General features: G+C 38.0%; 1 protein-coding gene across 1 annotated transcript in view; it reads right to left on the reverse strand.

The window, feature by feature from the left end:
- Window positions 1–11: 11 nt before the first annotated feature.
- Window positions 12–14,259, reverse strand: part of TTLL5 (tubulin tyrosine ligase like 5) — a 150,415-nt gene continuing 136,167 nt past the window's right edge. The window contains exons 34-36 of the mRNA XM_083349082.1: window positions 10,603–10,688; window positions 9,607–9,732; window positions 12–594 (exon numbers count right to left, since the gene is read on the reverse strand). Of these exons, the coding sequence (XP_083205208.1) occupies window positions 9,608–9,732; window positions 10,603–10,688 (211 nt within the window). The 3' untranslated portion in view covers window positions 12–594; window position 9,607. The remainder of the gene's footprint in view (window positions 595–9,606; window positions 9,733–10,602; window positions 10,689–14,259) is intronic.

Raw genomic sequence — 14,259 nt, forward strand, 5'->3', positions numbered from 1 at the left:
TAAATTATAAATTAAACAAACAAAATGATTGACTTTATTCACAGACTGAGAATATTTATGGCTTTTTGCCAACATTGCACAAGTGTCTATAATCAGTCATCATTTTAACCTCATGCGTTAACTGTAGTCATGTTGTATGAACTGTGTCCACCATCTAGTAGAGAACTTCATCATGCTCAGGGGAAGCTGAAATGTCTAACTGGAAAGAGAAATCTGGGCCCTGTACACATAATATAGACACAATTCAAAACTTCTATCTTATGAGCCATAACCACAATTTAAAGGCTATCTGGTAGAAGATGTGATATAGAACACAAAGGAAACCCTGAGACCTGGCAGCAAAAGCTCCATGGAGTAGAAACCTCATGTCAGAGCTTGACTGCTATTTCCACAAACACTCAGCTGTTTTTCTCTCCTAAGGGAAAATTCTGGAGTCTGAGACAAGTCTTGTTATCAATCTGGGTGTAGCCAGGAACGTGGAATGATGAACAGTCATTCCTGCTTCATCTCCTCCTTGCATGCTGAAGCACTGAACTGATTGTTTGTTCATTATTTAGGAAGAATCCTTCTTCAAAAAATAATCACAAACAGGAGCTGAAAGAAACACACAAAAAACATACATAACAATTTTCAAAAAGTGTGCACTGACTCACAAAATGCAGGAGTTTCTCTTAATACAGCTGACAAAGCTGAATGGACAATCCACAAAGCTTTAATGGCTGCCATAGGAAATGCTACTGTATTATTTCCAATCCTTTTTCTGGCCTTCTCATTTTATCAGAGATCAGAAAAGGTTCTATATCTAAATCTCCTTACAAAGATTTTGGGTAACTTATATGAAAAGAAGTGCTAGTAGTTCACTGAAAATAGAAGATGACTTACACTGTTTTCATAAAATATTTCATTTAAATCCTTTTCTAACATACTGTCTGAATTCCCAGCATCACATTAAGCTGGAAGAAGTTTTTTAGTTAATTGTCTCTAGCACAATGGTAGTACCAAAAGTATTAGCAGCAATTTATCAGAAGAGACCTTGTCATGGGGCTTTTCATGAGTTTTCCGGATTTGATGAAAGACATAGTGCAAAACTACCCTTGAGATTTTATCTTCTCTTTTATTAAGACAAACAGCATCTACTTTTGAGTTGTGTTCCCTAACAGGGTTAATTAAGCTAGAAAAGCCAGGTCTGAGTTCTCCCACCTGAGTCTCCTGCCCATTTTTACTGATAGCCAGCAGGAAAGAAATGAAGCCATGGATTGAGATTTAAAATGGACTGCAAAAGGGCTGGGTGTTTTTTTCCTTTGCTGAACATTACGCATCTTAAGTTCCTTACGCATCTTTAGGACGCTGAGCTTGTCGATCAGAAGGTCGGCAATTTGGCGGGTCGAATCCCGAGTGCCGCATAGCAGAGTGAGCGCCTGTTACTCGTCCCAGCTTCTGCCAACCTAGCAGTTCGAAAGCACGTAAAAATGCAAGTAGAAAAATAGGGAGCACTACGGTGGGAAGGTAACAGTGTTCCGTGCGCATTTGGCGTCTAGTCATGCCGGCCACATGACCACGGAGACGTCCTCGGACAAGCGCTGGCTCTTCGGCTTTGAAACGGAAATGAGCACCGGCCCCTAGAGTCAGAAACGACTAGCACGCATGTGTGGGGGAACCTTTACCTTTTACTATGCATTTAATCTCTAAATATTGCTCTATTTCTAAAGACAAAAGATACTGGCAGCATTTAGGCTGGCAGCCTTTTGGCTGGTAGAATGTAGTCTTCTTTTCTTCTGGCTCCCCCCAGATCCTCCTTGCTGGATAACTGATGTCCCCATGCTGGGCCCCACTTTTCTTTAGTGCACTTTTCTGTATCACACTCCTGTTGTCCACTTTTTTTTAAAATCCCATTTATATCCCGCCCTTCTCCGAAGACTCAGGGCGGCTTACAATCTAAGAAGCACAAACCAATGTGCTTAGCAATAGCCTTCATTCTATGTATATGCCTGCTTATTAGGGCTTTCGCCCCTCCCCCCAAGCGGCATTATTACAAAGTCAGCTTATTGCCCCCAACAATCTGGGTCCTCATTTTACCTACCTCGAAAGGATGGAAGGCTGAGTCAACCTTGAGCCTGGTGGCATGCGAACCTGCACTAATTGCAGGCAGCTGGTGTTACTTAAGGAGGCATTAGCCTACTGCTCCACCAAGGCTCCACTTCATGAGTCTTGTCTTGGCTTCTCCTCAACTTTTACAACTCTTCAACAGCATAACACTGCCCAGTCCAACTCCGGATTTTCAGCCAATACTGCTCTTTACTAAAGCCAATACCCAAGCTTCAACAGCAAACACTGCCTAGGTCTAACTTAAGTTTGCCAGCCATGACATTTTCATCAAATTTCCTTCTTCCCAAAGTTTCTGTTTTTTTAAGAATTTACCTCCGCCAGCTTTCCCCTGCAGAAAAATTTTCCTACGAGAAACTAAGCTTCCTCATACTCTCAGCTTCAATTGATCATCCAACCAGAATATAGTGCCTGTTTGGGTTTCCGGCTGCCTATGTGACAAAACGTTAAGACGCCATGGATAATATACAGGCTATCACAGACTTCTTTTCATAAACTGCCATAACTATATCAGGATCTAAAATTTGGAATTATACTGCATTTGTAAAGACTTTTTTGTGAACAGTTCTGGAGGAATTCAACAGCACAACATGTAAGGTCATTTTGGGGTATAACATAAAGTAATGCAAAGATGGGCCATTAAAAGGAAAATTTGGAAATTGTGTCTATAACAAAATTCTGTAAATTTCTATTTCCATGAATAGATTCTAAAAGTTACTCAACCATTGAGTACTGTAACATGAAAAATTGTATATAAATATGTATATGTTAAAAGGAGGGCCCAAATTGTTGGGAGCATTAGGCTGACCACTTAGAGAATGCTGTAAAGAGCCCTATGAGGTAGTATATGAGTCTAAGTGCTATTGCTATTAAAAGTAAGTTTTGGTTTCATATGATGACTGGAGTCAAAATAAACATTTGTACTTCACTCTTATATAACTTCAGTGTCACTGTATAAATTGGATACACCATAGGAAGAGAGCCATGCTAGTAGTGTATGATAGCCAAAACTCAGAAAGACTCTGGCACTTCATAATATAAATTATAAAGAATTTATATGAACAGCTATGAACATTGCTAACTGAGACCTTATTTCCCCCTTCCTGTTGATTTCTGCTATGCGACAATAATTGCTTATTTAAGTTAACAAATGAAACTTTCCTCGTTGCTAGGCCTACTTAATTTATAGTATTTGGATGCCCAGGAGTGTCCTGGGCCCCAGAGCCCACTCAGATACTGCACCTTTTGCTTTTATACTCCTAAATATTCCCCTCTTTCACTTCTCTCTCTTTCATGCACATAGTTCAAGTATCTACATATAATCAAACACAGGTAAATTCTGAATTATTTCCAGCTGTTTAGATCTTTCTATCTGGCCTATCTGAGAAGCAAAGATATATTAACTTCTCTTTCTTTACTCCTGTTGATATTCTGAACACAAGAGTGAACATTATTATGAATGCCAAAACTTTGTGGGCATCTGAGTCACTATCAGCTTGATTTTCTTTTCTCTAATATCCTCAACTGTATTTGTTATTTATTTATACTCTGCCTTTATTATTTTTACAAATAATTCAAGGTGGCAAACATATCCAGCTCACTTTCCTCCTTCTATTTTCTCCACAACAACAAATCAGTGAGATGAGTTTGGACTGAGAGAGAATGACTGCTTCTCAAGCACATCCAGACAGGCCTATAATCTACAATGTCTTAATCTATAGAAGCTTTAGAGCAATGTTCTCAACTTTAAGAAGTGTGGACTTCAATTAATAAAACTGAAATGTGAAAAAACATGACTGCATTTTGTTTACCAGCCAGAAAACAAGTTTAGCACAGAAAAGCAGAGAGGAAGTGTAGAATACTTAACAGAATTATTCCTCCTCCCAAGTGAGCAAAAAAAGGTTTTGCTCCGAAAGCAGCAAACGCTGGACTAGCAATACTATGAATTTTTCAGAAGATGAAGTGCTATCTTTAAATTCATCCCTTCAAAACAGATACTATATGAAGAGTAGTCATATACAACTTTTTAGTTCAATGTTTATGAAGTTGTAGCTGAACATTACATCCATTATGTAAAAAATAATAATAAATGACTATTGGAAATCCAGAATCCAAACCCACCAGCTTCACCCTTGTCACGCTCCCCTTCTCACTTGAAGAAAGGTGAATGGCTCTGGCTCCCACCCAGCCCCTTCCTCCCAAACTCAATAACATCAATCTCTCCAGATCAGTCCATCCAATCACAGTTCTCCATCCAATCCTCAGAGATACAGGTCACATAAAACCAGGGTTGCTGCAAGGTACCAATATAACAGACCTAGCAGACCCTCCTCTCTCAGGTCCATGACATAGCGCAAGAAAGGAAAATGACAAAAAAGTCAAAACCAAAGCTGTAGCTGCTACAAGCTATAGGAATATCACGTATACCTATATAGCTCCCTTGGACTGCAAGGCGATCAAACCAGTCAGTCCTAGAGGAGATCAACCCTGACTGCTCTTTAGAAGGCCAGATCCTGAAGCTAAAACTCAAATGCTTTGGCCACCTAATGAGAAGGAAGGACTCACTGGAGAAGAGCCTAATGCTGGGAAAGATTGAGGGCAAGAGAAGAAGGGGACGACAGAGAATGAGGTGGCTGGATGGAGTCACTGAAGCAGTAGGCGTGAGCTTAAATGGACTCCAGAAGATGGTAGAGGACAGGAAGGCCTAGAGGAACGTTGTCCATAGGGTCGTGATGAGTCGGACATGACTTCGCAGCTAACAACAACAACATATATCTCCAGCTCCTGCTGCCACTTCAAGTCTAGAAGCCCCCAAACCTCTGGTATAGTAACGTTGGCCACTCACAGATGACCATCACCAATGGAGCTTTCTGAAAACTAGCAGACTTGAGTAGTCCTCCCTATTAACCTGTCACTGGCATCACACCCAACATACAGTTTCACAACCAGCCTCATCCTCAGGAAGATAACTCTTCAGCCTGGGCCATCCTGTAGCTGGAATTCTTGTGCTGCCATCCAGCTTATCAGCGACACTGAATTGGCTGCTGGCTGATCTCTAAGGAGCTTCTCTCACTGCTTTGCCAACTCTGATTTCAACCCACCAACTTTTGATGGCCACCTGACCACACTATAGCCACTCAGCAGGTCAGTCCAGAAGTCTGGCTTTTTGCCAACCTCCCAAGTCACTGCTGCTGTTTCTTGTATTGCACCACACCAAGGTCTCTGCAAGCCTCCAATCATCCCAAACACTTGAGATACTCTAACATTTGCCAAATCCTCTACATACCATTCTCTCGACATCCTAATATAATCTGATATCTGGATTTCCAACAAACCTGGTCCCGACACCCTATTTTTTAAAAAGTAGAATTCTCTGTTACATATAGATAAATAGATATAGCAAGATAGGGAAGATTTTGAACTAGAATTGTTATTAATCCTGCTCAGCATGTAAATTATATTAGTTATGTAGATGTAGCCTAAAGTGTGAAGAATATAAAACTGTATGGGCTGTATCTAGCTAATTGGCTTGGAGCCTGGATATTTTCCAGACAACCTGCTCCAAGTGGAATCTGCCTTATGTACATGGAGAGAATGCATGCTAAAGGTCTACACAACCACACAATCAGGTGTGTCAGGAGGAAACTTGGAAGAGAGCATTCTCTTGGAATTCCCGTTTTATGAAACAGCTTTCTTCCAGGAATAAGAACATTACATTCCTTTCAATATTTCATAACTTAGTAACACCTTGATTATTTTGTCATGCCTTGGGAACTGAGGAGAACCATTCTCTATTACCCTGGGATAAATGATGTTCTTACTGTACGTATCTTTGTTCTGATACATATTTTTACTAATGAATTTATTTTATATCTCTTTATACTGATTATGATAATGACAGTAAAAGTCTTGTAAGCTGCTTAGTGTAGAAGAAGCAGTATAAACAAAAACAGGGCAAAAAGGATAAAGAAATGCTTAAGCCCAGGCTGAATGCACATTTATCCATATGATTTCATTTGAATTCCTGCAACAAACAAAGGATGAGGTACAACTCATAGATTTTCCACTCTATGATTTTCCATGTTCAAGATCTTCAGTAGTGGGAAAGTGTCAATAAATATAATCCAGTTTTGAAAACTAAGATTAAAACCAAATACATGCAATGCTTAAATAAAAGATTAATCAATTCAGTCAAGTGATTTTCTTGCATTGATCAATTATATTGTAGCCTTAATCTTTTTCCAACTTATATATCATATTTATTGCTATTAATTACCATCTGCCTTTTTAAATGAAGCCTTGTTGATCAGACAATAGTTTTTGTTCCATTTTGTTCCATCAACAAAATGTTTTGCCAAATATTTAAGTTTCAATTTAAAATAATGAAAATTGCAAGATAATAAATACGCCTGTTGTAATCTGCAACATTATATGTAAGGGTATTTCTACGAATTCAGGAAAATTAACTTTTGAAAGATTCTATTCAATTCAGTGACAATTTATTTTGCGTAGACTAAAATTAATTTTGCACAAAGATTCCACTGAAACAAGTGTATTTAATGTGCCTGGCTTTTGTTATTTCAGTTGCAAAAGACGAAAGTGGGAAGGTGGATTTAATTCTTTCCTCCCACATGTGCTGAAGAAAATATGTCTCCCAAATGGCATTTGCCTATCAGGCTGGGAGTTTCCACTGATACCTTGCAACAGCACTATTTGCATTTCCCCCCCTCTATATATATCCCCCCTCCCCCCCAATGTGTATGTCTTTGACTGTACCAGTATATACTTGCCAACAGAGTATAATGATTCATATATAAGATAAAGTAGGCTTTATTTCATGAATGTTTCAACCACAACAAATCTGTTAATTTATTAAACCTGGAATCATTAAGAAAGGGAATGGAATGTACCTACTGACTCAATAGCAATGTCCTTATATAACTCTACAATTGACTGATTGATGAGCTTTGAAGACCAAGCACCTCCACAATGACCCTGGCAGCTTACACTAAAAACATAAAATAAACAGTAAAAAGAAAACTCTATGTGTCCAGACAAACATGCTCCTTAGAGTAAAAAACACAACTAGCAGGAGGCTCCACAAGCTCCCTGCTCCAAGGCTTGGGAGAAGAGCTACATTTTTAGACCTCTGGAATTATCATCAGGTTGGGAACCCAAAGAGCTCAGAAGGGGGTGATGGTGGAAATACCATTGCAGAGAGCAGGTGCTAAACAATTTTTGCCTCCTGATAGATGGCATTGTTTGATAGATGGCCATGTTATATAAGACTACCTCTGGAATAATATCTTCAAACCTCAGTAATAACATAAATCCGAAAAGAACAGACAAGAGGGAAAGAGGGAAAGATCCCTCTGAGGAAAAACTACATTGATCTGGAGTCTTTTGGCCTAGAGAGAAGATGGTAGTCATTATAAAGAGCCCGTGTGACATTGTGGTTAAGGTATTGGATTAGAAGGAACATCCAGTTCTAACCTTTCAGCCGCAGAAACTCACTGGATGACTTTGAGCAAATCATTCTCTCAGCCTAACGACTTTAAAGAGTAATTAGGAGGGAGTGTTATCTTAAGCTCTTGAATAAAAGGCAAGATATAAATCAAACATATACATAAAATTTTAAATATGAATACTGTACTGTACAGAAATATCTCTCCTTTGGAGTTTGGAATAGGCACAGTCAATTCTCCTTTGTTCATTCATGTAATCTGCAATAATGGTGTTATTATTCAGTATCATCACTGGTCAAAGAAGGTGATGATTGGTGAAATAACTTGCCAATTTTTGCCACAGTGTCTCTCATGAAATTGAGTCAAATGCTACTTTCAAGTCTACAAAGGAAGAATAGGGAGAGCCTCCTGATAGGGGCACTTCACTGGCAGGTGGCACAACTAAGATTTTTCTTCCCCTAGGTTCATCCAATCAGTGAACTTTTGATAAAGATATTTCACAAACAATTTGCTGATTATGCACATCAAATTGATTGGATGATAATTGGCTGTGCTAATCCTAGCATTTTTTTATTGGAACTATTACAAAGTTACTTTATTTTTTAGGAATCTGCAATGATTATCACTATGGTGAATGGAGTCAAAACAAATGGTGAAACACATAAATGTGTACTACACTGACTGACTCAGCAATTGTCCACCATACCCTGACAGGTATTGAACCCCATTTGTGATGCAATTATTCCACATAAATGAAGAATTCCCAGACATTATGGGTCCGTTACTCTAATGCAGGAGTTCCCAACCCTGGGGCTATGGTCCATTACCAGGCCACAGCCCATTTGGATCCAGGCCATGCAAGCTTGTGCACACGCGCAGCTGCACTTATGTCAGCATTTGTGTGCAAAGCTCCATTACCGTAAGCAGCGGGTATGAGTGCTCACGCATGAAGCTTCATTTGCACGAGCCCATCACTTGCACAAATGGAGTTGTGTGCATTCATGTATGCACCTGCCACTCACACAAAAACATCCCCTCTGCCTGTCCTCCAAGCCAGAAAAGTTGGCAACCTCTGCTCTATAATGACTATGTCCTTTCTCTACTGGGGCTAAACAGGCATAATCACAAGAAGGTATTTTGCAGTAATATCTCACACGCATAAAGTCAAACTAAAACTAAGCCTGGGTTGCCTGAGGTACTATTTGATGAAAGGCTGTTTCAAAGTTAAGGCAACATGTACAGTTGATTATAGTAAGACAGTGAGCAAAAATGAGAAAGATATTAATGCCAGTGGTACTCTGTAGGACAAATTACTATTAGTATGTAGAAACTGCAGGGATTCTTACTGTGGACTGATTATTTCACGCTCTCATTTAAGGACAGGATGCCTTTTTAAAAGGAAATGGATCCTTATCTTCACATTATTATCACAAAAGATTAATGTGTCACTAAGAAAATTACAGAATATCCAGGATTTATTCTGAAACCTTAGTCATTATATAAACATACTAAAACTGCTTGTAACATCAGCCACTTAGATTAATTTCCTTTAATTTTCAATATGCCAAATTAAGGGGCTTTAATTTACCCATGTAAAATCCTACCTAGGGCTTAAAAAAGGGGATGGCTGAAAACAAAGATAACAAAGAGAAGCTTAGGTATTATGTAAATCTGTTATCTCTCTTCCATTATTATAAACTCAGACCTTGTAAAAAATATTTTTTTAAAAAATTTTTTACTTTTAATCTTTACTTTCTTGACTAAAACTTGAGGTTCTGGCTGCTAACCTCAGAAATCTACAGTAGAAAAACAGGTAAATTGTATTTCCTTTTTACTAGAGTACTCTACACTAGGAAATAGCATGTTATGAACAGACTTCTAGCATCCATTTACTATGTTTAGTTTCTCCCTTTCACTAAAACTCCATTTCGTGAGATTTTTGTAGCTAGATCTTTCTCCTTTTTTTTCTTAGCATAGCTATAAAAATTACAGTGTTAGCAAAAGAAAATTTGGGGAAAACAGAGGTGCCTATTGTTACCTTAGGCTGGCCCTCCCTCCTCTGGCCTTTTCTTTCTTTGCCCTAAAACTGTGTCAATGGCCCGGGTTCGGCTGTACAAAGGTCTAGCTCTGGCGAATATAATCTGAGGGCCAGCTTCCAAGAGACCTGGAAAATGGAAAAAATGGCTTAGCCTAAAGCAGGTCCCTTGACTACTTTTTTTTTATTCTTCACTGAAGCCTTTCTTCTTAACATCCCAGGAAAATTGGTAAGAGACTCATGAGAAACCAAACATTTGCTACTATGGCAGAAACACACAGAAAAGCAAACTCGTTTAAAGGTTCCACTGGTATCTGTTCTTTTCTCGTGTGAAAAAGATAGTTCCACCTCTAAAATGAATTCAGGACAAGCAAATGGGAAACCAACGTTCTCTTTAAAAAATAGAACGGTCATTGGAAACAGAGGGGGAAAAAAACCTCCACAGCAAAATAAGTTGTGTACTATAAGATGCCACAGTTCTGTCTGATGAATGTGAGATAGAATCATCCTTCAAGGTTGACTCAGCCTTCCATCCTTCCGAGGTAGGTAAAATGAGGACCCAGATTGTTGGGGGCAATAAGCTGACTTTGTAATAATGCCGCTTGGGGGTGTGTGTGTGTGAAAGCCCTAATAAGCAGGCATATACATAGAATGAAGGCTACTGCTAAGCTTGTAAGCCGCCCTGAGTCTTCGGAGAAGGGCGGGATATAAATGGAATTAAAACTAAAACTAAAAAACTTTTTCTGTAGCCTGGATACATTTTTTCCCCTCCATTAACCATTTCTCTTTTCACCATTTCTAGATTTTTCATTTAAAATGTCATACTGTTCAGAAGTAATCAAGTCTTTCTTGGCATTTCCTGGTTTGCATCAAGGAGATTTTATCTGCCTTACGCTAGTAAGCCTGTTATAGGATAGATAAAGACAGATGGTACTGCAAAGATGAAACAAAAGGCAGCATTTAGATAAATTAGTGATAGCAGAGCCCATGTTCTCTCACCTGTGGAGTTTGCGAGTGGCTCACAAGATGCAGCGCTGTTAAGGCTATTCTGGAATCCATTCAGCTGCCTTTCTGTAGAGGTTATCCTGCCAGAAAAAACACTGAATTAGAAAGCAGCAATGAAAAAAATCTGAGGGGGAAAGTCATTCTAATGTTCTGAGACAAAAACATCAACCTTTTTCCAGACTATTTTTCCATGTAATAAATGCGTAGCTGTTAAAAATGTTAAAGAGTCTGCCTTCCCCCAGGTCGTTATTTTTTTTCTATTTAACCCCCTATCGTCTAGTTGGCATCAGGTCTCCAGAGGCTTTGGAGCAGGGAGTTCTTGTTTGCCAGCTTTTTTTCCTCACGGAATTTGTTACACGGATGCAGCATTTTTTTTGCTCATTTCATATCAAAGAAAAAACCTGAAAATGTTGAGTGCGATGAGATACAAAAGTAGCGTTTTTGTTTGTCTGTTTGTATCCCACCTTTATTGTTTTTACAAATGATCTAAGGCGCCAAACTTATCCAATACCCCTTCTTCCCTCAGACCCAAGTGACTGGCCCAATGTTGCTGCTTATATTTGGTATAGGTGCCAATTCAGGAAGGCAGCAACTTTTTTTACAGCTCCCGGGACAGGGCTGCCCATAAGATTTGCATGGATATAATCTAGAAATGTTGGCCTTCTTCAAAACTTAATTTTTATCAATAAGGAAAGAAACATTCCTAGGTAACATGCTCGTTGTAAGGCTATCAAAAGCTGTAGAAATCAAAGAATTACTCTTCAGCACCTGCCAGTCTCCAAATGTCAACTTCCAGAAATCTCAGTAATGGCCACACTGGTAAGTTGGCTGGAGAATTCTGGTAAATAAAAACCCACACACCAAGGACACCCAGATTGGGGAAAGCTGATGTTTAAGCATACATACTAGGTGATTAATCCTAATAAGCATTTGCACTTTGGATGAGTTGTGTGTCTTCCTAAATCAGAAGTAAACAACCCCTGGAAACCAGAAGAACACATTAGAAAAAATGGCTTCCAGCCCCACATAACTTTTGAGGGAGTTTGGGAGGCAAACAGATAATTTAAGCAAAGTGTCTGGGTCAATAAATAGCTAACTTAATTTATTTTGGGTCTTTTTATTAGTTTTCTTTATTTCCTCAAACATATATTCCTTTTAATTTTCTTTTATCTGAATGGCTAGTTGTCTCAGATCATTTTTCTGTCATTCAGTTTTAGCCACATAGTACATCTAGGTTGTCCTTTGAAGATTAAAACTGTTCCTAACAAACTACCATGATTAAAATAACATTAGAAAGTGTCTGAAAAGCTATCAAATCCAACCAGCTGCTGCAAAGTTACAAATCAATCCATTCAGCAATCTCAACTTTTTACGATGAAAAAGGTGCCTTGCAGGGGGATTGTTTCACCTGATTTTGCACCAGATACAAACTATGTGTACACATACATATTTAACAGGAATACAACAGCTTCAATATGTCTGTATCATAATGTCAATATGATTGACTTCAATCCCAAAGAAACATAAAAATCTATAGAAGTTCCTTTCATATGAAATGGAGAGAAACTTCTAAACCACACCATTTTTAAAGCCATGCCAATCATTTAAATCATCTAGTAATGTCTTAAGTCCTAAACAATATTCAAATATAATCTCCAATATTTCCTATTTACAGATATACGTGTAACATTGGTAATTGTCCATAGGGCTCCTCAAAGTAACATATCTACAATTGTCTTTATATATTCTTTTCCAGCAAAGACCTTAGCCGTTGCTGTTGCTGCTGATATAATAATCAAACAATGAAATCTGGGTTTTGAGAATTTCCAAAGAATATATTGATTTCTTCATCATTTATCAACTCTCATACAAGGTTAAAAGTCCTGGTATGTCCTTCCTAGGCAGAAGGAAGATCCTGTTCCTAGACTGCTACTGAAAAAGCAAAAAATGCTGTATGTCAAAATTAGGAGGTGAAAAATAGTTAATAACATAACTGGAAAAGTGACAAATTATTCTTGGGGAAAAAACAGAGAAGCTACTAAAAGGGCTTTCTCCTTAGCTCTTAAGTGACTGGTAATAAAAGTATTTCAATAGAGGAAATAATCTGTATCTTAGAGAAGAACTGTGGAGTTCTTGTTTTTTACTTGAAAACTTCAGTGAGACTATTATATATAAGACTATTATATATATAAGAACCCTGATGGCGCAGTGGTTAGAATGCAATATTGCAGGCTAACTATGCCCACAGCCTGGAGTTCGATCCTGACTGGCTCAAGGTTGACTCAGCCTTCCATTCTTCTGAGGTCAGTAAAATGAGGACCCAGATTGTTGGGGGCAATATGCCGACTCTGTAAACCGTCCAGAGGTGGTATATAAATCTAAGTGCTATATGCAGATTGAACAAGATGGAACAATTTGACATTACCCACAATGGAGGAATAAGTAGTGAATATGATGGAACTTGCTGAAATAGCCAAACTGGCAGCTTTGATCAGAGATAAGTTATTATCCAAGTTTAATGTTGACTGAAAACCTCTTAGAGACTTTTTCCGTGAAACAGAAAAAAAATGAAATTATGACATACGGTTTTCATGATTATAAAAAATAGATAAAAATACAATTCACGTTGGAGTGATAGAGTAAGAGGTGGATTTATACTAATGTCTATAACAGATAAAAAAATCAGAAGCTATTTCTTTATATATTTTTTATTCTTCATATTTTCTTTTTTTCTGGACTTTGGGTTTTTTTTTCCTTTTCCTCTCCAGTACTGTAAATATTAGTTCTTGTCAATTTTTATCTTTTTTTTAAAAAAAATATACATACAAAAGAAATCTTGATGGAGTTAAAAAAACAAGCTGGAAATAGAAACAAAAAACAAATTATTTGTTCTAAATGGCTGAAGAAGAATGGAAAATCGTGGTCTCCAACCATTCAGGAAATACTTTCTTCTGAAGTGTTTTGAGCCAGTGAAAATCTCTCCTGCATGCGGAAAACTTGATTTTCTTTTCCTCTTTTGAATCTGTTTTATAGCTAGGAAATATAGAAGGGCACATGAATCAATGAACCAGATCCCATAAAGAATTTTTAGGGGATCAACCTCAGTTTTGTGGGAGAATACTAGGGGCCCCTATTTCTGTATATCTCACATGGAAATTACTATGCAATTCTAAAAATGGCCAGGAGAGAACCTGTACCGTATCCTGAAGGATAGCTCACAAAGTATATCTAGAATGACTTCTGGTACCTTTTGATAATTAAACTATGTTCTTTTTTTTATTGAAAAGTTTTAACATACAATTTTTCCTTTAAAAATCCCCCCTCCCCCTCCCTTCTCCCTCCCCCCCTACCTCTCCCCCCTCCCCCCCTCCCCCCCGACTTCCCAGAGCTAAATACAAGGTATATATATAAAAAAACAATCATAAACAACCATATACTAACAACCATAAACTCTAAAATCCATCACTCTCTAGCTTATATAGGATAAAACAAACCTTAGTGATATTAAATATATATAGAAAAACTAAAATAGAAAAAGAAAAGAAAGAAGACTTATTCAAATGCTACATAAAACTTCTTAACCCTATACTTGTTCTGGATAAACTCAATCCATTTTCTCCATTCCATAATATAGCGTTCTTGCGAGTGATC

Source organism: Vipera ursinii, assembly GCF_947247035.1.
Source record: "Vipera ursinii genome assembly, chromosome: 1".
Classification (NCBI taxonomy): domain Eukaryota; kingdom Metazoa; phylum Chordata; class Lepidosauria; order Squamata; family Viperidae; genus Vipera; species Vipera ursinii.